The sequence below is a fragment of the Hylobates moloch genome, unplaced genomic scaffold, assembly GCF_009828535.3.
Source record: "Hylobates moloch isolate HMO894 unplaced genomic scaffold, HMol_V3 SCAFFOLD_11, whole genome shotgun sequence".
Lineage (NCBI taxonomy): Eukaryota > Metazoa > Chordata > Mammalia > Primates > Hylobatidae > Hylobates > Hylobates moloch.
The window spans coordinates 67,449,220-67,476,857 of record NW_026652286.1 but is presented as its reverse complement, the minus strand read 5'-3'; the positions used below and the strand labels follow the sequence as shown (position 1 = coordinate 67,476,857).

Genomic DNA, 27,638 nt, shown 5'->3' with positions numbered 1-27,638 from the left:
TTCAGTCATCTAGACAGCAAGTATTGACTGAGCATGTACCATGTGCCAGGGATGCAACAGTGAACACTACAGATTAAGTCTTCGCCCTCAATGTGTTCACATGGGAGGAATGTCCTCATTAGCTACATGACCTTTAACTTCCCTGTGCCTCATTTTCCTTTCAAAGAACATTCTTCGAGAACCTTCTCTCTTCTTTCTCATAGGACTACTGTGGAAGTAAGATGTGAAAATTAATTTGAGCTCTTTGTAAAAGAGATAAAATTGTGAGTTCTTAAAAATGTAAATTCCCCTCTCTCTTTTATCTTTTTTCTCTTTCACTTCCCTCCCGGTTTCTAATGATGCTGAAGTACTATTTGACCTCCCATGGTAGAGGGGCAATTACTTATAAAACAAGAACTGTTGATTAAGAGCTTTTCTTCCTGCTAGTCCTATTGTCCCAACCTATCTTTCTCTCTCCACCCTCCTTCAATAAGCCACACTTCTGTTGACCTTGTTTTCAATGAGGCTGGAAAATCGGGGTAAGGGTGGAATTTGGGAGAGGGTACCTACGAATGCCCTAAAACTTCAAATGATTCTGAAGGTAATGATGGCAATGAGAACAACAGTGAGAGTGATTTGTTTTTAATCAGTTGCTACGTGCAAGGCATTCCAAAAAGTACTTTGTTCAGATTTTGTTTGTAGTTGCAAGTGTGAGGTAAGTATAATTTATTTGCCTCACTTTATAGACAAGGAAGTTGAGGCTCAGAAAGATGACTTACTCTAGGCTACTTTTCTGGTGGGAAGCAGGATTCAATTGTGGCTGGTTTAACCCTGGGGCCCATGCTCAGAATCAACACATGATTCCATGCCTCTCTGCTCATCCTCAGCATACCAGCCCTTCTGGAAAGGTCCAGAAGAAATAATTGGAGCTGACTCGAGGGCTCTGTGTTGTTAGAGGGGGCCAAGTAGATGGGCTCAGCTGTGTCCTGGCATAAGTCAAAGGGCAGAGCCCTTGTCTGGGCTGTTGATTCAACAAGAACTCTAAGCTGCACTCTCAAAAGTCTCTTCAGAATCATGCCCTATGGGAAGTGGTGAGTCCATGCGGTTGGTCTATTGTTCTGTTGAGGGTGGAGATGACCAGGAGCTTTGTGACAGTGTGACCCCAGCATGCTTTCTAAAGCTGTCAGATAACTGCCTTGGACACAGGGATGAAGGAACAGGGTGTGGCGTGGAAGGCGGAAGTCTTTCCCCAGGCTGCCCGAGGCCGCTGCCCAAGAACTGGCAGGCACATTCATGAGTTGCGTGAGGGTGAATGAGGAGGAGGGGATCAGAGAGGCCCTGGATCCCCTTTCCCGGACAGGCTGAGTTCCTCAGATGACCCCATGTTCTCAAGTGCACTCCGAGTCATCCCTGGTGAGGCCAGCAGAGCTGCCCCCCAGACCAGCCCACAGGCCCCAAAAATGAGTTTAAACACACTTTGCCCTTTTTACAGTATCTGCCACATAGAACTGGTAAAAAAACTCAAGATGTTTCCAGTGGATTTTTTTGTAATAGCATTTTAACCTTTTTTTGGTTATAAGATAATGTATGCTTACTGGGAAAATTAGAAAATAAAGAAATATTACAGGAAAAAAAATAATAAGGTTGAGCATCCTAAACCTGAAAATACAAAATCCAAAACACTTCTGGTCCCAAGCATTTCAGATAAGGGATACTCAACCTCTATTTATCTTTTTAATGAGTATCAAGAGCAACAGGGACATAATCCCTGAATGTATTTCATATCATAGGAGGCAGATTAACGCTTTCATTAAAACAACAACAACAACAAACTGTAACGTTATTTTTAAAGAGATGCTGAGCATCACAATTCTGTTTAGAGACTGTCTCCTCCTCTCCGGTCTCATGTCAGCCATACACAGCTGGGGGTCTGCCATCAACTCCCGAACACAAATCTAAAATGAAAGCAGAGTAATTTCCTGGGAGAGCCTCAATTCTGAAATTTCTGTCCCCCACTGGCGCTCCTCAGCCTGTCAGCAGCCTTCATGCAGGGCAGGAATGTTGTTTTTGCCTGCCTGAGGAAACTGTGTGGGTGAGCGTGCATGGGTCTGAGTGTGCATACAGCCAACTATCCTCTGTGGCAATTAAGATATTTTTCAAATAATTCTAACATTATGTTTCTTCTTGATAAACAACAAGGATAACAGAGGTGAGTCTGGTTTCACAGCACTCAGAAGAGCCAAGGAGAAGTAATCTAACTATAGGGTGTGGACGGCATATTAACCAGGAGGGAACATTCTTTTTGTGCTCTAAGAACCGAGATACCAAGATGTGCCCATTTGGCCAGCCAAAGAAAGACTCATCAGTGTCTACTGTGGGCCAGTGCCATACCTGGAGCCAGGGAGAACCCCTGTCCTCAGTTCGGGAAGCGAAGATCTCAGCAACTGAGTGACAGAAAACAGCTGAACGGTGTAACTCTGTGCCAAAGTATGTGGCACAGTTTATCAGTATTAGAAGTCCACAGACAGACCTGCCTTTTCTTACGAGCTGTCCAAGCCAAGACAGTGGGAGGCGGAGGTGGGTTTCTTAGTTTTCTGGGCAATCTCACTAACACCTCCTTCTCCAGCCAAATGCATATACCCAGAGGGAACTGCATGGGCCTGCCCTGCGAGAGGGCTGAGCTGGCCTGAGTGCATGCGCTCAAGTGTTTTCAAGTGTTTCAACCACAACCGCTATGCCCTATCCAGTAGATAATTCCATGGGGCCCCGCCTTGCATTTCCCTGGTATCCCGATTTTGAGCACACCCTTCACCAGCTGCATAAACGCCTCTGCTCATCATGCTGGGTGATGGTGGACAGGCTCATCTGGGGCCAGGAGCCTTTGACCAGTCTTCTTCCTGCTTGCCGTGGTGCAGGTGAACCCCAGGCTGGGCTTTTCACTCTGTGCTTACTCATAGCTGAGTTACAGGCTCAGCTGTTACCAGCAGAGGACAGGCAGCAGGAATAGGGGATTATGGCCAATATTATTTTCTAGGGATGGTCCTACATCCCTTCCTCTCCTTTACTTCTGAAAACTCACTGATCATCATGTGCTACTAATGTCACCCCCTTATTGGCTCTTCCCTTGAACTCCTCCATGGGTTCTCACTGTCACTACACCCTAGGCTGCACCAACAACCTTCAGGCTGGCCTCTGCGACTTTAACATCCACCCTCTGGATGGTCCTCTGACATCAGAGGGCTCTCTCCCTGATCTCTTGCACCATGTTTCTCTCCAGCTTAAAAACCTCCCAGTTGTTGGTACTCTGTTGACTATAGGAAAAAGCCCAGTCTCTCGGCTTTGCCAAATTCCCTCCACAAGTGGCCTTAGTCTCCTCACTAGCCACTGCACTGGGCATTCTCCCCTAGCTACCTGCACCCTGCTGCCCTGGACCTGCCATGTCGTTTCATGGCCCTGTCTTTACCATATTCTCCCTCTACCTATGATGTTCTTGCCCTTGAATGCCCAAAAACTCATCTTTCAATGTCCAGCTCAAATGTCCTCCTCTTGAAGTCATTAATGCTGCATTCCGCTCTCCCCAGCCCCAAGCTGGTGACCACTTTCTCTCTGTGAGGACATCTGTCACTCCAGTGAGTGGACTGCTCACCTTCTCTCCTGGTTTTTGTTTGGGTTCACTGAGGACAGGGAGTTCTTGTTTCCCTCTGAATCCTGGGAGCAAGGTGCAGCATCGGGCCCATGGTAGAACATCCACACGTTTGCTGAATGAACATATCTAATTCTTCCACCAGTCCATGCCCAGTTCCTCACCTGCTGGGTTCTCAGTGCATCCAGCTCTCTCTCCAGCCAAGTCCGCAGTCTCCGCTCCATCTGCTCTCTCTTCTCACATGCAGACTGCAACTGCGTCAGGGCCTGCTGCAGCTTCTCGACTTTCTCAACGTATGCTTGCTTCTCTCGTAACTGAGTGGAGAAGAGTAAAAAAGAGCACAGAATTTAGACCACTGATTCTCAAAGCTGGGGTGGAGGAGGTAGGGTCAGATTACGTGGAGATCCTATTTAAACCACAGGTGCACGTACCTCCCACCTCCCTACTCCTATCCTTCAAGTGCACTGGAACAGAAAAGATTTACACATAGGCTGCCAGTTATACCTACAATGGCTAGGATGTAAGAAATTGAAGACCCTACTGGGGTACCTGCTTTTGATAAGTTGTGCAGCTTTGAGCTCAATACTTGTTTATTGCTTAATAATTTCTACATTTTCAGGCATTGGAAGTGAGGTAAATAGTTTTTGCACATATGTTTATTGCAGGACTATTTACAATAGCAGAGACATGGAAGCAACCCAAATGTCCATCCATGATAGACTGGATGACACCATGGAATACTATGCAGCCATAAAAAGGAATGAGATCATGTCCTTTGTAGGGACATGGATGAAGTTGGAAACCATCATTCTCAGCAAACTAACACAGGAACAGAAAACCAAACACCACGTGTTCTCACTCGTAAGTGGGAGCTGAACAGTGAGAACACATAAGCACAGGGAGGTGAACAAAACATACTGGGGCAAGTTGGGGGCTGGGGGTGAGGGGAGGGAGAGGATTAGGACAAATAGTTAATGCATGTGGGGCTTAAAACCTGGATGATGGGTTGATAGGTGCAGCAAACCACCATGGCACATGTATACCTATGTAACAAATCTACACGTTCTGCGCTTGCATTCCGGAAATTAAAGTAAAATTAAAAATAACATAAAATAAATAGAATTAAAAAAAGTTTTTGACATCATGAAGAAATGCTTATTCTATAACATCAAGTAAAAAATCCAGAATCAAAAATTATATACAACATTATCATAACGATGTCTATCTATCTGTGAAAAAAAGGCAGGAATGAAATACTTAGAGCATTAAGCATGCTTATCTATATGACAGAATGGCAATTACTTCTTTATTCTTTTCTATATTTTTTCAAGTTTTCTATAAGCATAAATTACATTTATAATAGAGAAATTAGGTATGTATGTATATATGCATGTGTACTCATTTATGTATGTGTGAATAAATAAAAAAATTTTCTTATTACAGATATCTATGGAGTAACTTTGTCCTAAAGATTTCAGAGTCCTTTATAGATAGGTAGTTGGCAGCCTTGAAGAGATGGGAAGTGCATAGTGAATATTCAACAACACAATAACTGAGGAGATGGAAGTTAAGGCTAAAATAATTTATGGAAATATCACATCAGGTATGAATTTAGAATTATGACCAACAACTTCCAACTCTTACTCTCCCACTTTGTTTTCTTCCAATTAGGAGTTTGGCCCATGTTCATAAATCCTGGGCATACTGACAGCATTCTGAGAACTGGCTAGTGCCAAAAATGAGGCTTAGGCATCGACTTGATTTGGTCCTGGGTGAGAAGACACCAGATGCTATTTCCTGTCATTCTGCACCTGGGTGTATTCAATCTTGAGTTCAGTGATGACACTGGCAAGTTGGAACATGCTAGTGTTTTAGCTGCTAGGTGAGCTTTCTGACTCAGCAGGCAGCACTGCTGTGAGTTATACCTATATCCTGTCCTAGCTGAAGCCACTGGAATAAAATGGAGATGCTTTGACCTTTCAAGGAGGAGAGAGCAACTTTACAGACTTTTTTACACCTGTTCTTGGGATCGGTTTTCATCTGGCCCTTTCACTCCTTGTGATTTTGATTGCTCAATTCCACTGGCTTCTGAAGACCTAGCAAGTGAAGGTTCCTGCAGCCTCATCTGACAAAATATTTTGTGTGTGTGATTCATACACCACTTACCATATCTTCCACTGTATATACCTTTCTGAATGTGTAGCTACTAGAATATAAGCACCAAGAGATTCGCCTATTTTGGTCTCCACTGGGCAGAGTGAACAGGGCGTACCCAATGCCTGGAAGAGCGCTCAGCATTTAGTAGGCACCCAATAAGTATTTGTTAAATGAATAAATATTATCCTGAAGCAATTGCAAAAAACTTGAAGGCAGGAATCTGTCTCCTTTACCTTTGTATCAACCTTAATTCTAGCAAGGCATATATCCTGATTAGGATGATTAATAACAGTAATTACATCAGCCAACATTGTCGGAACACTACCATGCCAAGCATTGTGCTTTATATGTAGTATCTCATTTAATCCTCCAAATAACAATAGGAAGAGGAGGTAAAGTCCTTTATTATTGCCATTAGAGATGAGAAAAGTCTTCAAGGTTATATGACTTGCTTAAGGTCACACAGCTGACAGGCCATAGAACCAGGATTCTCATTTACAGCTGTCTGCTCTAGAGTTCACTCTTACCCATCACGGTAAATTACAGTAGGCTGTCAGTATCTGAACTGAATTAAGACCCTTAAAGGAAACTCTAATTATACCATTTGACCCAGCCATCCCATTACTGGGTATATACCCAAAGGAGTATAAATCGTGCTGCTATAAAGACACATGCACACGTATGTTTATTGCGGCACTATTCACAATAGCAAAGACTTGGAACCAACCCAAATGTCCAACAACAATAGACTGGATTAAGAAAATGTGGCACATATACACCATGGAATACTATGCAGCCATAAAAAATGATGAGTTCGTGTCCTTTGTAGGGACATGGATGAAACTGGAAAACATCATTCTCAGTAAACTATCGCAAGGACAAAAAACCAAACACCGCATGTTCTCACTCATAGGTGGGAATTGAACAATGAGAACTCATGGACACAGGAAGGGGAACATCACATTCCGGGTACTGTTGTGGGGTGGGGGGTGGGGGGGGCGGGGACAGCATTAGGAGATATACCTAATGCTAAATGACGAGCTAATGGGTGCAGGAAATCAACATGGCACATGGATACATATGTAACAAACCTGCACATTGTGCACATGTACCCTAAAACCTAAAGTATAATAAAAAAAAAAAAAAAAAAAAAAAAAAAAGAAAGGAGTGATGCTGGCAGCAGACCTATGAGACATTCTGGAGAGGCTACATTCAACCAACCAAAGATTTCACATAAATATAATGATTTTTAAAAAGACCCATATTGGTTGTTATAACCTGTCTTCAAGAAGCTCACAACTAATTTTTACTTTAATAGAAATATTAAAACTAAAAGATTTTAAAAACCATGATTTTCCTTAGCTCCACTCATGGAGATGGAGATGTCATTTCAGTGATGACAATAATGAGAAGCCCAAGCCTCCCTTAAGCATAACAGATCTCCTGTCTTTAAGGGGTTGAGGTCACTTTCTGTGGCAAGTGTTTTCATATTTAATATGTTCCTTAGTGGCAACATGGAAGATACCATGGGGGCTGCTGCCCCAGATCCTTATGCTAGTATTAAAATGGTAGTTTCTATGCAAGACTTATGGGGTTTTAAAGGCTTCCAATGGGCAAGACCCTCGTTTACTCCATCATCTTCCTCTTCAGCTGCTTTATCCTTGTGTTTGAAATTTGATGAAACATCCCTGTTACTTAGCATCCGGGGAGGTTTTCTGAAGAGACGTTTTTTTTATTCAACAACAGTTGGGTTAGTAACAATACTGTTTCCTTTGTACCCAGCAACAAGCTAAGCACTTCAGGCAGACTTTCTCAGTTAAGACTCTTACAGACTTTGGGTTTCTACTTCCTGGAACGGATCCTGCTCAGGTAAGCCTGTGTAGCACAGAAGCACCTGCTGCCACCACCGCAGGGCGCTGGAGGGTGCAGGGCAGCAGGCCCCTGGCTGCCTGGCTAGGCCTCTGCTCCTTTTCTTCTTCTTCATCTATAGCCTGGATTCCTTAGCTTGGACCTCGGAAATGGTCATTTTAATTCCTCAGTCAGGCTTCAAGGAAAAGGCTACCTCATAACGCTTAAGCTAAAGGGTTGATTTCATCAGAAACTACTAAATGCAATGCATGATGCCTGGGTAGGACATGTGTCAACCAATGGGCTGTAGGCTGGGCTTTACACCGAGTGTGAGTGCTTTGCTGATGGGATTCCCGTGTGCTTTCCATACTTTGCCTGGCTCTAGAATATCATAGACTCTGTTTTTATTCACTTTTATTTGAGAAGTTTCCCATATCCCTCCCCTGTCTCAACTCCTTGGAATTGGCTCTGGTTAAAGTAGTTGGGTTAGGAAAAGAAAGTGGAAGCCCTCTGGGCTCTGCTTCCCCACCAAATCCCCACAGCCTGGTCTCACCTCCTCTTCCAGCTTGATAACCCTGGCCTGGGCATTGCTCAAAGCCTGGTCCAGGATCTCGATGTGTCTCCGATGGTCCTCACTTGCAGTCCGCACTGCTGCTAACTCCATTTCTAATTTCTCCTTTTCCTTCAAGAATTCTTTGTCTAGAAGGGAAACAAGAACAAAACTACCTCTATCAGAAATTGCTCACCCTCTGGGCTCACGGCCAGTCTACATCTGGCAAGGATTAAAAATAAAAAAGCATGCAAATAGTGGAGGACTGAATTGCTGTTTCTGCTCCCTTTTAATAGTGGTGGTATGGAAGGTAATGGTTTTCTCAAAAACCACTGTCAACGGTAGATACATTCCAGGCCATACTTGTGAACAGTACACAAAGAACCAGTGACCCCATATTCTCGATAACTCACTTCTCTACAACATTGACTTTCATACTTCAAATTAATCTTGTATCTACTATTACATTTTATGCTTACAACCTTCCCTGCTTCCATTTTCCAAATCTGTGGTGAAAGGGTGGGTAATATTAATAATAATATTAATATTCTCATTCATAGAAAAATAAACCAAGGTCCAGAGAGGTAAACTCTTTGCCTGAGGCTAGACAGCAGAGGGGAGCATCAAGCTCAGGCCTCCAATCTCCGGGTAGAAACTCTTCCCATATGACCTGGCCCCACAATTTCTCCTTTTCCTGCTAAAAATGGGAAAGGGACAAGGCTTTAGATTTAGGAAAACTGCTTTTCTTTCATTCAATGATAATGTAATGATGGCGATCACTGCCTCTCTTTGCATGTGGTAAGCCAAGGCTGATGTGCTCTTAGTTACCCATCGTCCTATACAGACTTCTCTACTGTTTTAGCTTAAGCAGGCAGCGTCGATAGTGTCATGGGATGAGCATTTCTTTATTTTATTTTATTTTATTTTTTTTTGAGACGGAGTCTCACTCTGTCGCCCAGGCTGGAGTGCAGTGGCACAATCTTGGCTCACTGCAAGCTCCGCCTCCCAGGTTCACGCCATTCTCCTGCCTCAGCCTCTCTGAGTAGCTGGGACTACAGGCGCCCGCCACCATTATTGAAAATACTTTTCATGTTGCAAAAGCAATATGTTGTTTTTAAAAAATAAGACTATTTAGATACGTTGCTTATAATATGGAAAAACTTGAACAAACAATACGTAAGAGATTGGCCAAATAAACTTCTAGAAACTCTCTGATAGGATGCAGCCATTAAAATTAAATAAGAGAATACTAGTGACATGAAAAAAAGTCTCCTTAGTGAAAACAGGTAGTTACAAAACCGTACGCATACTATTCTGTATTTATAGAAAATGAGGCATAGAATTACAATAGTAGCAGCAACAATAGTAGTTAGAAATGGATTTCTATGTGCCCACGCCATTTCAATGTTCCATACTGGCTATCTCAATCCTCCTAGCAACCCACACTGAACCACAGAGAACCCAAGTCTGGAAGCAACATCAGTGGTTAACCAGTGGTTAACAGTGTTTGCATTCATTCATATTTCCATCTATATTCATTCGTTAATTTAATGAATAGTTACCAGACATTAAGGACCAGCACTATGTGTTCTGAAGCAATAGAAAGAATGCAGCACACTAACAGGGCAGAAAAATGTGGTTTTAAATACAGGGCGTGGAAATTAAAATGACACTGTAAGGCTGCAAATATCAAATAAACTCACAACTTTAGAGCCAGAAAGGATCACGGGAAACATCAACATCCAGTTCTCCCTCTTTTGCTTCATTGCTGAGAAGAGAAAGCCCTGAGGAGCAAAGGCACTTGTCCAGGGTCTCCCCGCCAGAGGGGACAGAGCCAGGGCCAGAATTTGGTTTTCCTGATGTCCCAGTACAATGTCCTTCCTTCTTGACTGCACAACCCTTGCATTGTCAAATTATGTCGATAGGATCAGAGGGCAATGGAACAGCTTCTGAATTGACAGACTGAAGGAGCTGACTTGTAAAGCTAAGTGGCGGCTGTGCTTCCTAGAAACAATGGCATCCCCTGAAAACAAGGTGAGGCCACCAAGATCCTGACTCAGAGCAGAGCACTACTTCTGGGCTCTTTATGCCCCACTGCAGTGACCCACTGCACTGCCCCTTCTTCCTTTCTGCAGCATTTGAAATGGTGCCTCTGAAACTTCCTTCCCAATCCATGGGCATGTGAGACTTCAACAACAACAGGCATGTGAGAGACCTAAACAAACGGGTCGGTAGCAGCCCACTAGCGCTTCCCGCCCCCATCCACAGCCCTGAAGGGACCAAAGCACCTCACTCTTTCTGTGCAAAGTCACTGATATTTGACCACCTAACCCTAGGTTTGGACAACACCTCAATGGCATAGTGCCTGCTGGCCTTGTCCAAGCTCTGGAGGGCACTATTACTAAGCAGACATCCTGGAAATGAACCACAGGATCTCAGAGTTTCTACCTGGTTATCAACCTAAGCATAAAAGTTCTTCTCTTTGTTGAGGGCCACCAAGTATACACTGATGTTGACCAGAAGTAATAAAATGATAGTCTGAGCTCAAGAATAGAAGCCACAACCAAAGCCTCTCATGTTCTGCAAATCAGTGATCACTATTATTGATTGCTATGTCACAATGATAGCTATTTAGATAGTCCTGAGTCAACAAACACCCTACCCCTCCAACACCCCCCCACCGCATACATACATGATCTCAGCATTTGCTACTTGCTTGATAAGCAGTATCATATTGTAGCTAAAGAAAGGATTTTTAGCATGAGAAAGACCTGGATTCAATTCCTAGGCTCACTACTTTACAATTATGAGGCCTCAGGTGAGGTATTCAACCTCTCTGTGCCTCAGCTCCCTCATCTATCAAATGGCAATGGTAACATCTACATCACAGTGTTATTATGATGATGCTATTGATGAAGACGATGCTTATAAAGTATAAAGGACTTTGTTTGATTATTATTGATTTCCTGGGCCAATAAGAGCACCTGGCTCAAAAATATTGTTGAATGAATGAGTCTCTATTATGTGCCAAGTTCAGTGTCCACTGAACAATAAGTCATAGTTCCTGTTAGCTATTAGGTATTCAGCATCCTCGTGATCTCCTAACAGCCTTTGTTATGCAGCTGTCCACTCGATCTTTGAACCCACTGCTCACTTACAAAGCCGCGACACATCAGATGGCTGGTACTGATCATGGAAACCTCTGGTTCCTTCCTCTGCCCTGGCCCCCTAAACCCCACAGTGTACACTACAGACAAAGATGTGGAGATTGGACAAAAGCTACATTCGTTTCTGGAGTGTTTTGTAGACCTCTGAAATTCATGGGTCAAATATCTCTGTCCTGAATTTGGTGACTTTAGACTTCAAGCTCCAGCAGTATCATTTAGCATCACTCACACTGGTTCAGAACTCCTTGTCCACTGATAGGAAGTAGTGTTGTCAATTATAAAGTTTTAAAAACAATGCTCATGACAATAGTAGTAACAATATCTTCCCATGTTTGTTGAATAAGTATTGTGTTCCAGGAATGGTTACTTACAGTAGTCTCTTTATTCTAAGTTTACTGTATGAGGTAGGCACCATAATTCTTACTTTCCAGCTGAGGAAAATGCCACTAAAAAAAGGGTAAGTAACTTGCCCACAGAAGTGATGATCATCAACGGCAGAAACAGAAGTTGCATTTATATCTAATGCGTGTTCCCAAACACAGCCCTGTACTGCCCCTCCTCTCCAAGCACACATAGGGATAGAAGAGCCCCATTATAACATAGCTTATTGTTGCACAGATTTAAGTTATGTCACAGGTCATATATCTCTGAAAACATAGCAATTACATTCACATGTGTATCCATTTACAAATATTAACTAATGAAGCATCTACTACACAGAGGCATCAGAATACTGCCTGGGTTCATACCCAGCTCTTCCACTTATGGTTCTGTGACTCAGGTAGTAAACAAACCTCTCTGTGCTTCAGCTTCTTTGCTTTTAAAGTAAGCATCACAATAGTACTTATTTCAAAAGGCATATAGTAAGTTCCCGATGAATGTCAACTTCGATAACACTGGCTATTATTGTTGTTACAGGAAGTATGATAAATTCTAGGGCTATGAGGTGAGTAGGATGTAGCATTCTGCACTTGATCTGGTGGGAAAAGATGTAAGGACATGCGCAAAGGGAATGTGACAAGTTTCTCTAACAGATGCATGCACAGGGTGCTGTGAGAACACAGGAAGGACAGCTAATTCAGGGCAGGGAGTGAGGAAGATGGGGTATCAAGGCAGTGAGCCTACAAGGTGGGCTAGCTATGCTCCCCAACTCTTGGAGACATGGGGACCATGAAGTGTATCAGACTCACTCAAAGAAGTTATCCTTTGGGAGACAACAAGGGACAGTCCCATGGTGAAACCACCTCATAAGAAGGTCCTTCAGTTTATTAGCTAAGCATCTTAGAATGGGTCTCAAGAAAGACAAGCCTCATGATGAATTTTTGGTATATATACTGAGAATATATACCAAATATAGAGAGTATATCCAGTATATATACTGAGAATTCCTAGAACAGGCAAGTTGACAAGGGAATTCTTGCCCAGAATGGTCTGTTTACTCAGTTGATATGAACTACCCTGAATTGTGTGGCGTAGGGAGCTGTTTAGCTTGATGGCTCTGGTCCCATTTACATGGAAGGATGTCTGCTCATACACTGTTTACTCTTGAAACCACAGTGATGGCACAGGCTGTGTGGCCAGGCCGACCTGGTTTGATTTTGGCACCTTCACATAGCAGCTCACCTTGGACACATGACTTTACCTCTCTGAGACTCCATCTCCTCAAATGAAAGTCACAAGATCTATTTTGCAGAACTGCAGGTGAGGATTAAAATGAGTATCAGTAAAATGCCTACCACAGGACTTGGCACATAATACTAATACTTGATAAATAACAAGAGCTAACATATATTCCTGGGGACTTACCATGTCCCAGCTACTGTCCCAAGAGCTTTACAACATATAATCCTCACATAAGCCCCATTTGACAAATAGAAAACTGAAGCAAAACAAGCTATGACACATGTACAATGTCGAATGGTGGTCCCATTTGTGTCTCAACCCGTATGTTAGTCTCCCTTGCTTGAGGAAAGAACACAAGTGGTGGAAAGTAGAAATAGGCCCAATAATTCAAAGATGTCCCCTTTCTGTCTTAACCTTCTCCTTTGTCAGTTCTGGGTAAGGTTCCAAGTGGACACCCTGCTGAAACTGTTTCTGTGATTACTATCTGAGCACTAAGCCTAACTGCCAGCTGATCCATGGGACATAAGACCCTGTTCTACCGTGTTAGCTACTGCAGTTAAGAAACACTGAGGGTGGATGTGGGTATAAGGTCAGGGCTCTATGTGCTGTGCTACAGCTTCATATTCAGTGCTCCCACTTATGGCTGGGGCTTCTGAGGACAGCAAACCTGTAAGCCAGCACTTCCTACGTAGGAATTCATTTCTAGGGCTTTCTGATATAATGGATTTTTGAGAAGTTTTTCCCTACCCCATGTAGCTGAAGAGAGAGAGGAGTCTAGCTACTGCCTGCTTGATCAAGGAGTGTCTAAGTCACTGGAGTGCTTGGTAGGTAAAACATAGGTGTTTGCTATGGTTTGAACACGGTCCCCCAACTTTCATGTGTTAGAAACTTAATGCTCATTGTAACAGTATTAAGAGGTGGGGCCTTTTAGAGGTGATTAGGCCATGAGGGTTCAGCCCTCATGAATAAATTAATACTGTTACTGTATGAATAGGTTGGTTATTGTGGGAATAGGCTACTGATTTAAAAAATGAGTACTGCTTGATTCTGTCTCATGGGATCATTTCTGCCTCCTGCCCTTTGGCCATGCAATAACAGAGCACAAGGCCCTCACCAGGTGCCAGCACCATGCTCTTGGACTTCCCAGCCTCCCGAACTATGGACCAAATAAACTTCTATTGTTTGTAAATTACCCAGTCTGTGGTATTCTGTTACAGCAGCAGAAGATGAACTAAGACAGTATTCTTTTCCTTTTTCAGCTGGAATCAAGGTTTGATCCTTAACCAACTGGATTTGGGGGGTTTAGATCTCTCAGAGAGAGAGAGAGAAGAAAGAGAGAAACAGAGAGAGAGAGAGAGAGGTATGAAGGCATAAAAATAGGCCAAGCTAATTCTGTTCAAGCTCCAAATTCCAAATGCTCCCATAGTGATACATAACTAGCCCATTTTGGCACCTGCTTCTGGAGAGTAAAGTATCTCTCTGGCACTTCTCAAGGAAGGTTCTTGGATGTGGGAAAAGGGGGTGGTGGTGGCAGAGTTAAAGGAGGAGGAGGCAGGCACAACAATGAACCTCGGAAATGCTAACGACTGATTTTAGAGGTACAGTCTCTGGGACTCTCTGAGTGAAGACAGCTTAAAGGGCGTTACCAGAGAAAAGGCCACAGACAAAGGAGAGGCTGAGTAGGGAGACTGAGGGGAGCCATGTACAGCAGTGTCCAGGCCCCTATGTACCGTGCTAGAGCCCCAAGTCCAGCACTGGAGGTTCACTCAGAGAATGAACCTCTGTGTGAAGAGGCCAGTGCCTCCTAACCTGGAATGCTCTATGAAATAGACAACTTTCATGCTATCTGCCCAGCTAGTCCGGTGCTGATCAACACCAATGGCATCAACTCTGTTAACTAGAAACTTCTCCACAATGCTGCTGAAATGAACTCCTCTTATGAAAAGATGTCCAAATAATTATCTGCCACAATATCCCTCCCTAGTTTCTCTTCCATTTCTTCTTCCTCAATGATCCCTCAGCTCCAAGATCGCTGGCACCATATCTGATAATACTAAACAGATGTTGGAGAGGATTCTATTCCAAGGGACAGCTACAATTTATAGGGTAATTGAAGGGTCAGATTTATTAGAAAGTCCTTGTTGATACCAAAGGTAATTTCTTTTTTTCTGAGGTTGTGGGAGTGGAAAGACAATAGGAAGATATTTCATTGACTTTACTGTCTACAAAACTATTTAGGTTCCTTCTGCCTCAAAGATATTCCACACTCAGGGGCCCCTTCTTAACATCTGCCCCCACATCCTCACCACAGTTTGAGTCAAACTGATGAACCTAGAAAAAAGACTCAAAAAAATAGAATCCAAAAAGAGCACTGTTTACAACACGTACGAGTGATCAATTCACATGAGGCTTGATGCAAAACAACAGGAAATACGATCTACTTTTTAAAGCCACATATTAATTCACAAACAGAAAAGTAATATGATACAACGCTGACCTTAGAAGATGCTGGTTTGATTTTTTGTTGTCTTTTTAAAATTTGCTGATGGTTTCTTGGGTAAGGAGGCTTGTTATTTGGGGAAAGGGTCTTCAGCTTTCTGCTGTCCCTGAGCTCTGGTGCAGATTACCAGGGTTCTGCCAGGCGGCTGGATACATAGGCTGCAAGTGGGTGGTTAAGGTGGGTCTATTCACAAACAGGAACACTCCAGCGAGGGCTGGTTTTAAACGGCAGAGAGAGTGGAGTGTTTTTAAATGAGTTCTGTAATAAGGAAAATTAAGAAGGGGAATTCAAACCAAACTGTTCTGCAGAGCCCTGGGAGAGAGACAGGGAAGAGAGGGAAGGGAGAGAAGGGATGTTGGGAAGTGGGAAGGAGAGGAGCTCTGAAGATGAACCCATCTCAGCCAGAAATTTCTTCAGCTGTCCTTCATTTTATGTATTACGCTTCCACACTATCTGAACAAGAGTTCTGAGTTTGAAAGCTACTAGTTTAGTCATTACAAAAGAGACAAAGATTTGTGGAAATGGCTGCTGTTAAAATGTGGAGAAGAAATCTTCTGGAGAGATGGATAATATGGGAAAATGAGGTAAAGCCTAAAGTGCAATGGATTTATTCAAACTCTGTTGCCTAAATGTAAAAGGATAGGAGTGTCCCTGTTGACACAGTGCTGTGCAGCAAAATTCTTCTAAACTGTTAATTACTTTTCAAGGCCCACCCTAAAGGCTACAGGCTTCTCCCCGAACCCACTTTTTTTTTTGAGGTGGGGGTTCTTTTGAGTGTGGTTCTCTAACAGGTACTTGCCACATTCTGCCTTGCACTCCAGGTCCAGTGGCTGATGTGTGTCTGTCTCATTTTTCCTACTGGACCTCTTCATAGTGACTAAGCTCTCTTCACAGTGCGTCGAAACCCTTCTATCTTCGTAGGACTCTAAAGATCTAAGATAACTGACGTGTCTTATATGTGAAGAAATTAAGTTTAGGCAACAGCTTATTGAATAAGAGGATGCTATTGGTATATAATCAAATTCTAACTGAGTTTTTAAAACAGTTTTCAAATACTTGTTACTGAAAAGCAACAAAGCCTAACCACAAAATCTTCTATTGGTCTAATATAAGAAAACAACACATTTTTGTCTTAACATAGTTATAATATTTTTGTTACTTTATATAATTTATCTATTGCTCTTATCCAGAACCCACAGTGAGTTTAAAGCACCAAAAGTAAAATATCTCAGGTAGGATTTGGTATAATATTTATTTGACTCTCTACCTGTAAAAGTTCTCTTAAATACAATTTTCTCTGATCTAGTTATTCTTCACATTGCATTTTACTTCTGGAAATTGTGCTTACACATTTAGGTATAATTCATTGGTTTTTTTACCCACCCAAGTTTATTACATATGCACTTTACAAAATTGCTTGACTGAGGAGACACCCATTCATCCAGCTCAGCTTCCAAATGTACTGTTCAACCTTTCACTTTATTTTGTTTTACTTGAAATAAAAATGTACTGCTACTTCGACATCACTGCTGACAGCATAATAAACTAGACAATGAATTAATAATGTCACATAAATATAGGATGCACAGGGCTCTTGGTTTTGACTATATACATACTAGTGATTCCATTTTAAATCAAACCTGAAGACTTAAACTTTTTGTAACCACCACTGAAGAAAAGTGCTTTTTTGTCTTCTTTTTTCTTTCTTTCTTTTTTTGAGACAGAGTCTGGCTCTGTGGCCCAGGCTGGAGTGCAGTGGTGCCATCTTGGCTCACTGCAACCTCTGCTTTCTGGGCTCAAGCGATTCTCCTGCCCCAGCCTCCAGAATAGCTGGGATTACAGGTGCGTGCCACCACACCCAGCTAATTTTTGTATTTTTAGTAGAGATGGGGTTTCATGGTGTTGGCCAGGCTGGTCTTGAATTCCTGACCTCAAGTAATCAGTCCGCCTCAGCCTCCCAAAGTGCTGGGATTACAGGTGTGAGCCACAGTGCCTGGTCTTGCCTTCTCTTTTCTTAATATAAAAAACTGACAGATATGACAAAGTAAGACCCTCCTGGACGATTTGGCTCCTGTGCAGAGAACAACCATAAAACCTGGCCATAATACAAAGAATAATGATCTGAAGGTGTTAAAGTGTGAACAGAAGGAGACAGGGGAGTAGCAGCTCACTTACAGAGGTGAGGAGAAGCCAAACTAGCTATATAAGTTCTGTACCTTGATTGTGCTCATTGTTACATTTCAGGAAATAGGACATTTAAGTGTGTAAATTTTATTGGATGTAAATAATGTCTTAATTGAAATCAATATAGGTATAAAACAAACATAGGTATATATAATATGTATATAACATGTATATACTTATATTTGTTTTAACTAAGGCATTAATTAGGGCATTATTACAATGTGTGTGTGTGTGTGTGTGTGTGTGTGTGTGTGTGTGTGTGTTTTAAGTGGCCCCTCTGAATGGCAGATATGGCTTAACCAAACCTTGCCCCAAAGATAGACGTTATGCTAGGGAAATCATTACATCCGGCGGAAAAAGTTGTTTATGCTAGGACTGATCAGGGATAAAGAAATGAGTTGTCTACAATTATATTCTCTCCCTTCTTTTAACTTCTGTAACCCCTCCCACTGTCATTTTTGCAACTTGCTTTGAATAGATTCCTTTTTTTCCCCTTCTTTCTACCAAACCAGTCTTTGTAAGCAAAAAGAAAATTAGTAACAGATGCAAGCTTATTTTTAATGGTCTACGACCAAATTTTCTGGACTTAAAACAAACACTTTGTCCCCTCAAAAGTTCTCTGAATCCATTAAGATACAGCTGTAGGCTCTCACTATAATTCATGAACTAAAAATAGTTTTGAAAACTAATTGTAAGAAACCACACCATGGAGTTACTCGTTGTATTCTGCTTATTTTTTAATTTTTCTCATCCAGAGAGTAAAGTTTGATTTCACAAACATTTTGAAAGTTTTCTTTCTTTCCTCTTTCTTTCTTTCTTTCTTTTCTTTCTTTCTAACTCTAAGCTCTATTCTGATCTCAAGAAAATAAATTTGGGGCAGGTGGTATCTGAAGAGGATATACTGGATTATCCAACAAGGCCTTTTATTATAATTGGCTCTAGTTCAAAGATAGATGTAAAAGCCAAAGGCACAGAATGTTAATTCCAGTAGTTGGAACTCACTTGAGAAGATCTGAATACATTAGTATTAAGTCACAGCACTGGGCTAAATAATTTGCAACCAATTAAGACTTCTAGTATAAAAATTTTCTAGTATAAAAACTTTGTTCATTTACCATCCAAGATCCTTCGCAGTGTAAAAACATGAAATCCTCAGTCAATCCCAGAGCCAACAGAATTGACCTTTTGGAAAACGGGAAGCAACAAATAAGAAAAAGGAGGTCCTAATTCTAGTTGTGGTTTAGCCATTAAACACTTGATCACTCCGGTTGCAGTTTCTTCTTTGTAAAATGTGAACCCTACACTAATGAGCTCTAAAATCACCGGGAGTTCAACATTGCCACCTCTCACATTCTAACATCTCTCCACTCACCTGGTTTGTAGGAGGTGGCTTCCCCATGGCAGTTCAGTATAAGTTTGGGCTCCAGAATCGAATGACCTAGGTTCAAAATCTGTCTGCTTCAGTTATCAGCCTGTATGACCATGGGCAAGTTACTTAATCTTCCTGTGCCTCAATATCTCCATCTGTAAAATACCTGCAATACTTATCTCAAAGGTTTGTTTGGAACAGTAAAAGAGACAATGTACCTGTGAGGGCTAGCAGAGTGCTTGGCTCACAGTAAGTGCTCAATCAGTGTTCAATTAGTGTTGGCAGCTGTTACTGTTGTTAAATGACCACAGCCGGTCTGGCCTGAACCAGGCGGGACCTGAAGGATGGAAACTGGGGAGCAAACCTGCAACTCCACCTGAGGATACACTTGTAACCAGCAGCTCCACAGCCTCCAAAAACACTGACACTTGTGGCGGCCATCAGATGGCTGGTTACTGGGCTCTGGTTCTGAAGACACATGCACTGCTGGTAACCATACTTGTAACCTTTAAGGTACTCTCCAAATCTGATATCCAGATCTGCAGGCCTCATTTCACAGTAGGATCCTTATGGTGAGAATTTATGGCACCACTGGGAGAGGCACCCCTAAGACTTCACTATCCAGCCAATTAACTATCATGGATAACCACAGGGCTAGTCCTGCTCAGACCTTTCTCCATCATTAGATAATTTTGAATCCTCACTGGGAAACTAAAATTTTTGACTGCATTTCTGTGTCTCAGTTTTCTGTTTTTCTAAAATGATAATAATTATGTTCCCCTGATGTGGGATTAAGAGAGAAAATAACAATTATATCTTGATTTATACATTAAGGCAATTTACGAAGTAAGATCTAGGGAATACTTTTGAAGTTCTTTATTTTGCATCTTCCTTCAATATTTTCTCCTTTTGTTAGGGTTCTTTCTTCTTCCGTTTCCATGACTAGGTTCCTGGAACTGAGGTCAGCAAAGTATGACCGGCAGGCCAAACCCAGACCACAGCCTGTTTTGGTAAATAAGGTTTTTATTAGAACATGGCTACACCCATTTGTTTACAGATCATCTATGGTGGCTTTGGGGCTACAGGGACAGAGTTGAGTAGCTGTGGCTCTCAAAGCCTGAAATATTTACCAGCTGGCCCTTAACAGAAAGAGTTTGCTGACTTGTGGCCTAAAACACAGTGAGTTGATAGTAGATAGCCTATATGACTGTTTGCTTGAATAAATGATAATGATCATTTCATTCAATGTCCAGCAAATATTTATTAAATGCCTCTAAGTGCCAGGCACTATGCCAGGTTCTGAACATACAATGAGTTGGGACTCCAATGTGAAGATGACAGACAGGGCCCCTCCCCTTATGGTGTGTACAGTTTAGTGGGGGAAGATAGAAAAGGATTATCCAAACAATTACTTATTTACCGTTGTGATGAGTGTTTACAGTGGAAAAAAGTACACAGTGCTGGGGGAGTATATAAAAGGAAGATCTAACCGTATCTCAGGAACTCCTCCCTAAGCAACTGCCATTTAATTTAAGCTCAGGCCTGAACGTGGATTTCCTGGTTCTGAATTATTAGGGAAAGCAAGGGTTCCCTGATGCCAGAAGAAATGCAAATGGATTTCAGTATGTTTTCCAGTTTGTGCTTACTCCATCCATCTATCTGGCTATGTAGTGCAAAGAATGTTAAAAAGTTCAAGATGCTTGATTTTTCAGCCTTATATATAACAGGAAAGCCAAGCAAATAAATAATTTTAAAATCAACAACGTGAAAATCATAACCCATGTTTAGTTGCTAAAGGCCAGACATCAACACATGACCAAGAGGCACTTCTTCAATCAGCTCCATTCTTTAAGCATGGCAAATCAGAACCTAATTTGAGCCTAAATTGAGTAACATTAATTTTCACACTTGGGGAGGAGATTTGATTGAACATAAACAGATGCCCTGCAGGCTGTGCGCACTTCTGGTTGTCATGTAGGTCTGAAGTTTCTCAGTGCTGCCTGTCAAGGTTGATCAAGTGGGCTTAAGTACTCACATGCTTTGCTTTCCAAAGTCAGTGAGGCTCAGTAAACCACGCAGGCATTCTTTGGGAACACGGCCCACTCTCCTACCCTGAAAGTTGGCAGGTCCTTCTGGAGAAGGTGCATGCCAAAATAGATGCAAGAAGGCAGGGATAAGTGTTGCAGAATACATGTATTTTATAGGCTCTGCTTCACATTTCCTATCACTGGTTAGCCCTCAGAGCTCTGGCAGCTAAATTGGGAGATTCATTCTTCTATTACTTTAAAGGAAATAGAGCTGCAGGTAGATTAAGCATCTAACTTCAGGTCTCTGAGCCTGTTAGTAAGACACCAGGACTCAGGAGATGTGGCAGCTGATCCAAGACAATTTGCTGGAGCCTGGACCCACAAAACTTTGATTTTTAGAACTGCATGGTCCTACTACATGTAAGGGTCATTTTCAGGAGAATCAGTTAAGACAATTTTCTTGATCAAAATAATGTCACCCTGGCAGGCTTCTTGGACAATCCTTTCTCTTTGCTCATGGTGCAGATCTGCAGTGTCCAGCATGGCCTATGGATTGGTTGGTGTGAGCACCTGGCCAGTTGTTACCAAAACCTTTATACACCAGGCCAATTCTCACCTCCAACATATCCACAGCAGGGTAAATGGGAAGGAGTTAAAGGAGCCAAAAATGGACTATACTAACATCACCTTTCTTGAGAAATACTATTGTTCTTAATAATGAAAGACTCCTATTATCTGGATATTCTTCTATTCTAAAAAAAAAAAAAAAAAAAGGAAGGAAGAAAGAATGCAAAAAAAGAAATTCAGCTATTTTTAAATTGCTTTTATTCTGATAGTAGTTTAATAATTTTGCCCTAATGTCTTGAAATAACATAGGATTACCTGGAGTTTCTCTCAACATGACTGGAACATTGAGTTTAAAAGAATATTTTGACACTGATGCTGCATAAAGATAATTTCAAGCCTATTGTCACCAGGACTTTCCACTTTTATTCATTCTCTCAATAAACATTTATTGAATGCCAGGTACATGAAGATGCAAGGGGTTTTGATGGGGGATGAATACTGGTGAAGAACGTCTATAGTTCTCCCACTTAGTGGAGTGTCACCCAAATAAATCATGACCTTACAGGATGCAGAATAAATGCTGTAACAGGAGCTTCACCCCAAGGAGCCCAGAGTCAGGAGCAGCTGCAAGCACTAGTGCTGGTTGGCCCATGAGAGGCGGTAAATCAGTGTGTTCACATGTGACAACATCTAGCCTTCCTTCCTAATGATGCTTGATAGAAACCCACAGCATCTGATGTAATGAAACCTAATAATTCAAAATAATCTCCTTATGCTCTATGTGGGTCAACAGAATAAATGTTTATGTCATCTTAACTTCTGACGTGTGGTTCACAAAAGACCTTATAGAAATACAAAAACCAGGAGGGATTTTCTTTTAGGAAATGATTTTAGTCTCTAGAACCTAACTATAAGAGACAGAAAACAAAAACAACTAAAATAAGATTCAAGGGTAAGATGATGATTGCCAGCCAGCTACATTGAAAACAGCAAATTATTATTTTTAAAACAATATGGTCCAACACATTTTTTTCTGTTAATTTTTAGACCCGCAAGAATTTTAAGGGAAATCAAATGCATATAGTTCTGACTCATTTACACCCATGACTCATCAATATGTTGTTTTAAACAAATCATTGAAAGTCCAAGAAATCTTCTGTTTTTAGAGAGGCACATCATTTAACAGCCAGAATCTTAACACAAACTTGAGTTTAACCAGATATGTTGAACCTGCAGTGCCCAGCAAATACCAAAGCGGTGGAGATAGGCTCTTGTGCAACCTTTAAACATGACTTGGGTTTATCCCAGAATAACACAAACATGGCAGAGCCAATCAGGTCCCACTCAATTCAAGAATACAACAAAGCTCCAACATATCTATTTAAGAACCCCAATAAAATGAAATTTCATTTCTACCAGTTCAGTTTCTTCACATCTAATATTTTATTTTTGGCTTTCTGGCCTAGAGCTGATGGGAATTCTGCAGCGCTATCCATTTTCGAAATAAACAGTTTTTAAAAGTTTCCGTGACGAGAAGACACAGCTAAGAATGGTAAGAGGTATTTCCAGGGGTTCTGCCTTTAGCAGACAGTAACCTGCCTCTGGTATGCATGTGTGTATGTGACAAACAAATGGGAAAAATGAGAACCTTAGTTAAGTTGAGGGACAAAGAAGCCCGAGTTTCTCACAGCCAGACCAATCAGGAGTTGGCTAGAGGCCCTGGTTTTCAGGAGCAATTTGGCTTTGACATCACCATCCTATAAGCTATAAAAACATTTGGAAAAACAAACAAGCAAGACCAGAAAATTCACAGACAAACAAAAAGCTGAATTCCTCCAAAGAGAATGTTACAATACCATGAGGTGACAGGGGAAAAAAATACCTCAAGGGCATCAAGCTCCTAAGCACTTAATTCTTCAAGATTTTTTGTATAGACAAATCTCATGACCAGGGGGAGTACAATGAGCCTGTTTCATGTCCACTTCAGTCTTTAGAATTAAGTAGTAATTACCCAGGCAGTCCACCAAGGCCTTCATAAAAATCTAACTGAAGAGCAGAGTTCAGTTTTTAGAAGAAAACTACCCTGAGCAGAGGGAAATGTTTAAATCTGGCCAGGAAGGAGCTCCTCCCTCCATTAACTGGGAGATCTTTCAAGTCCCACCTGCTGCTTGAACTGCAAGAGTTGTTTGGGTGTTCGTAGACTTGGATGGCTAGTTTCCGTGCGAACACCTAGCAAAAAAGCTGAGCCTGTTATTCTCTACTTCTCGCTTCCCTCTGACTCTCCCATTGCCAAGGTGGCTGGCAGAAGCTTCACAACCTAATGTGGGCTTCTTGGTATGTACTACCCCAAGATATAACTTTTTTTTTTGAGACGGAGTCTTGCTCTGTCACCCAGACTGGAGTGCAGTGGTGCGATCTCAGCTCACTGCAAGCCCCACCTCCCAGGTTCACGCCATTCTTCTGCCTCAGCGCCCCACCCCGAGTAGCTGGGACTACAGGCACCCGCCACCACGCCCAGCTAATTTTTTGTATTTTTAGTAGAGACAGGGTTTCACCATGTTATTCAGGATGGTCTCGATCTCCTGACCTCATGATCCGCCTGCCTCGGCCTCCCAAAGTGCTGGGATTACAGGCGTGAGCCACTGCGCCCCGCCCGAGACATAATTTTTATTGCAGTCTTGCCTTTCTTTTAACCAAGTGCTAGAATCCCAAAAAAAACTCACTTGAAAAGGATGGCTTCCCTTAAGTGGGCAATATTTATAATTATAATCACTAGGTGTTTGAAATTTACTCTAACAATAGGGTTTCTGAAAAAATATACAGATAATGGAACACATTAATAACTAGGAAGAGAGGCAGTAATTCATGCCTGCCATTCTGTACCCACATGCTAAAATGAAAGCCTGACAGAGAGCACCATCCAACCTTCTGAGTATCTTTGCACCTATTGTTATACCTGCTCATTGAGCTGTGGGTTGCAAGGTGAGATGACGAACATGTTCAAACCTTAAGTCATTATCTAATCCCAACCTCCTCCTCCTGCATTTTATTGGTAAAGGGTGATCATCCATCCAGCTGCTCCAGTCACATCCCTTTCTCTCACTGCCATTATTCAATTGGTCAACCAAGTCCTACTAACCTGTCATTTGTTTATCTGTCCCCTACTCTTCTTGCTATTTCCACTGGCCTAGTTCATGACCTCTCCATCTCCTCCCCAGATACTGTACTGAAATACCTGCTAACTAGTCTCCTTGCCTCTAGGATAGTCCCTTATGAATTTCTCCTCTGCTCTGCCTCCCAAGTTAGCTGCCTAAATATGTGCCTTGGAAACAATGAAATCATACTCATAATTTGAAGAAAATATTGGTGAATATTATTATAACCTAGGAGGGTAAAAAGTATTTCTAAGCAGGACAGAAAACCTAGAAGGCATAAATATGGTCACTTAAAAATGTCTTCTATAAGATAAAGAACAAAGATTAAAAACAACTGGAGAAAATATCTGTGACATATATATGTGGGGGAAATGCTAATTTACTTAATAAAAGAATTCTTACAACTCACTAAGAAAACAAACTAACTATAAATTTGAAATAACATCTTGAGTCCATCCCTTGGCCACACTAGGAGAGGAAAAACTAATGTAAATAATTATAAAGCTGTGAAGGCACAAAGTGTCCTGCAAAGATTAGGTGTAAGAAAATTGGTTAGGTATCACCATTACCAAACCTGCTTCAAATGCTCTGCCTAGATTCAATTACATTACATATCGACACTGAGATCCTTTAAGCAGTTGAAAAATGCCTGTGGTCTCTTGTGTTTGTCTTCAGAACGCAAGTGGAGCATATTTGCACAGAACAAATAATTCCCTGTCAAGCTAGAAGGGCTTCTTTGCTTGATAACTGATGTTTCAGCTTTGAGCCAGAAGGTTAAAGTCTTTCTAAAGAACATTTCTGAGTTCACACAGCACTAAACCCTATTACTCCATTATTCCATACCAGCCTTGGCTGGGAGGCCAGAACAATGCCCATCAGGTGAAACTGACTGGCTTTTCCATTTTGACCTGAACTAAGTGATCAAATTATGTCCCTTGGCAAGAAGGCAAAGTATCCACAGCGTGTACAACACTGGCATTGCTGACATACCTGCCAAAGACACTAACTATACCTAGGCATGCGGTCATCCAGAAGTAACGTGTCACGATCTTAAATGCAAGTAGTAAAGACAACTCACCTTTCAAATGAAACTGAGGTGAGATCTCTTGCAGACATAGGAAGAGATATAAGATAAATTTTGTTACAAAAGCAAGTAATTCAAAATGCTGATATAGCCTTTTATGTGAATCTGGAACATGGGCCAATCAACTGAGACCACAAAGGAATCCCAGGCAAAAGCCCTAGATAGTATTAGTGTCCATTTGCAAAAAACGGAATTTAAAAAACAGAGCTAGTATTAATAGCTGGAATGCAATCATGAAATCAATCTGGGGGACACACAAGAGGTTAAACCTAACCAAACAGTATTGGAAATTAGAAAATTTAACCAATTATTTTCCAGTCTTTAAAATGTAGGGCTGCATCGAGGAACGCACACATCAGAAGACCACTATCATAAGACAGATGGCTAGTGCCTGAATACATTACTTTTTGTTGTTCTGAATTGTCTTAACTTTGTGAGCACTTACTCATAATCTTACTGAGAATTATGATATAGATATGAATTTAATTTTCAAAACAGCTTTAAAAAAAGTTGGATTTTTGAACTTCTGGCTAGTGCAATGAATCTGCAGAAATTCAAACCTTGACCAATGGTTTCTCAAAATCCATTTGATTCTATCATTTGCCTCTGCTAAAATTAATAAAATATTCTCTCAATAAATCAAGGCTTACAAAGCCACTGTTCATTATTCCTGGCTGAAATGGGCTCAGCGGCTTCTGGAAATGAGTGTCACGCATAGAGATACATAATGCGATCACTTAGATGGCTTGCACACTGGCAAGGGGCAGCCAGTCTAGAACTCCACAACCTACACGAGGACAAAACCTCCCTAGAGAGAACCAAACCCCACCACTAGGCCGCCTTCTGTTTCCTGAAGAAAAAGGGTTGTAACTTATCTGAAGTAGTGAGTGCCAGGACATGCTGTGATGTTGCTATTGCTTGAAGGGTATTATAGAGAGAGAGAGAGAAACTGTAGGTCAGAGGGACAGAATAAACATCACTAAAGCAACACATAGTGACCTCAGCTTTGTCTCGGGCAGACCTAGGAGGGCCTCATCTGAGGTCAATAGGTTGTATGCTAAATTAATAAACAAAAAGCAAACAGCACAAAACCCACTTGAAACTAATATGATTCTTCCCTCAGGACCCCGTTTTTAAACAAACAAACTTTGGGATAAATAAATAAGTGGAGACTCACTCTGGGAAGCATAATGCCCCTCTGCAGCTTTGTCTTCATGCCCTTCATATTCCCTGCTGGATAGTTGCCTGTTGGCAGTCTCTAGTCGATCTATGAACAAAGAGGAAATGATTACAAAGAAATGTATATGGATTGAAGTCATCATCTAACCAAGAAATTAAATAAGTGCCAAGAGCTGGGGAGGAAGAGATGCTCAGGCAGGAGCCCAAAACTGAACAACTTGGGGACAGACAGTAACTATGTCCCAAAATATCAAAAGAAAAGGCTTCAGATGCCACACTGTGTCTTTATGCGATCTAATGCCAAATAATATGCACGAGCAGCAGCCAGCTAGGGACAGGTACTGAGAAAAACCACCTCACTGCCTCCAAGGCCAGCAAATCTGATTTGAAGTGTTCACAAAGACAGTCTCCTTGGCCTCAAACCCAGCCCTAGTCTAATCTTGATCATCAGCTGTAAATTTTAGCCAGTGATAGCTCTCTGTATCTCAGAATCAAAGAAAAAAAAAAAAAAGAATACCAAAAAGTCAAAATGACCTAATGTATGAAGACTCTACACAGCAAGTTCTATGTTTGCTCAAACCACTTGGTAAATCTTTAATTATTCAA

At 41.6% G+C, this 27,638-nt stretch overlaps 1 protein-coding gene across 13 annotated transcripts in view; it reads right to left on the bottom strand.

Annotated features, from left to right (window-relative positions):
- The window catches only part of AMOTL1 (angiomotin like 1), a 136,641-nt gene that overhangs the window by 18,957 nt on the left and 90,046 nt on the right, over positions 1-27,638 (bottom strand). For 10 of the 13 annotated variants that reach the window (XM_058446614.1, XM_058446607.1, XM_058446605.1 and 7 more), the window contains 4 exons: positions 27,031-27,120; positions 12,968-13,039; positions 8,181-8,326; positions 3,787-3,936 (listed from right to left, as the gene is read on the bottom strand). In XM_058446614.1, the coding sequence (XP_058302597.1) occupies positions 3,787-3,936; positions 8,181-8,326; positions 12,968-13,039; positions 27,031-27,120 (458 nt within the window). The remainder of the gene's footprint in view (positions 1-3,786; positions 3,937-8,180; positions 8,327-12,967; positions 13,040-27,030; positions 27,121-27,638) is intronic. The other 3 variants (XM_032167186.2, XM_032167187.2, XM_032167189.2) reach the window with 1 other exon arrangement.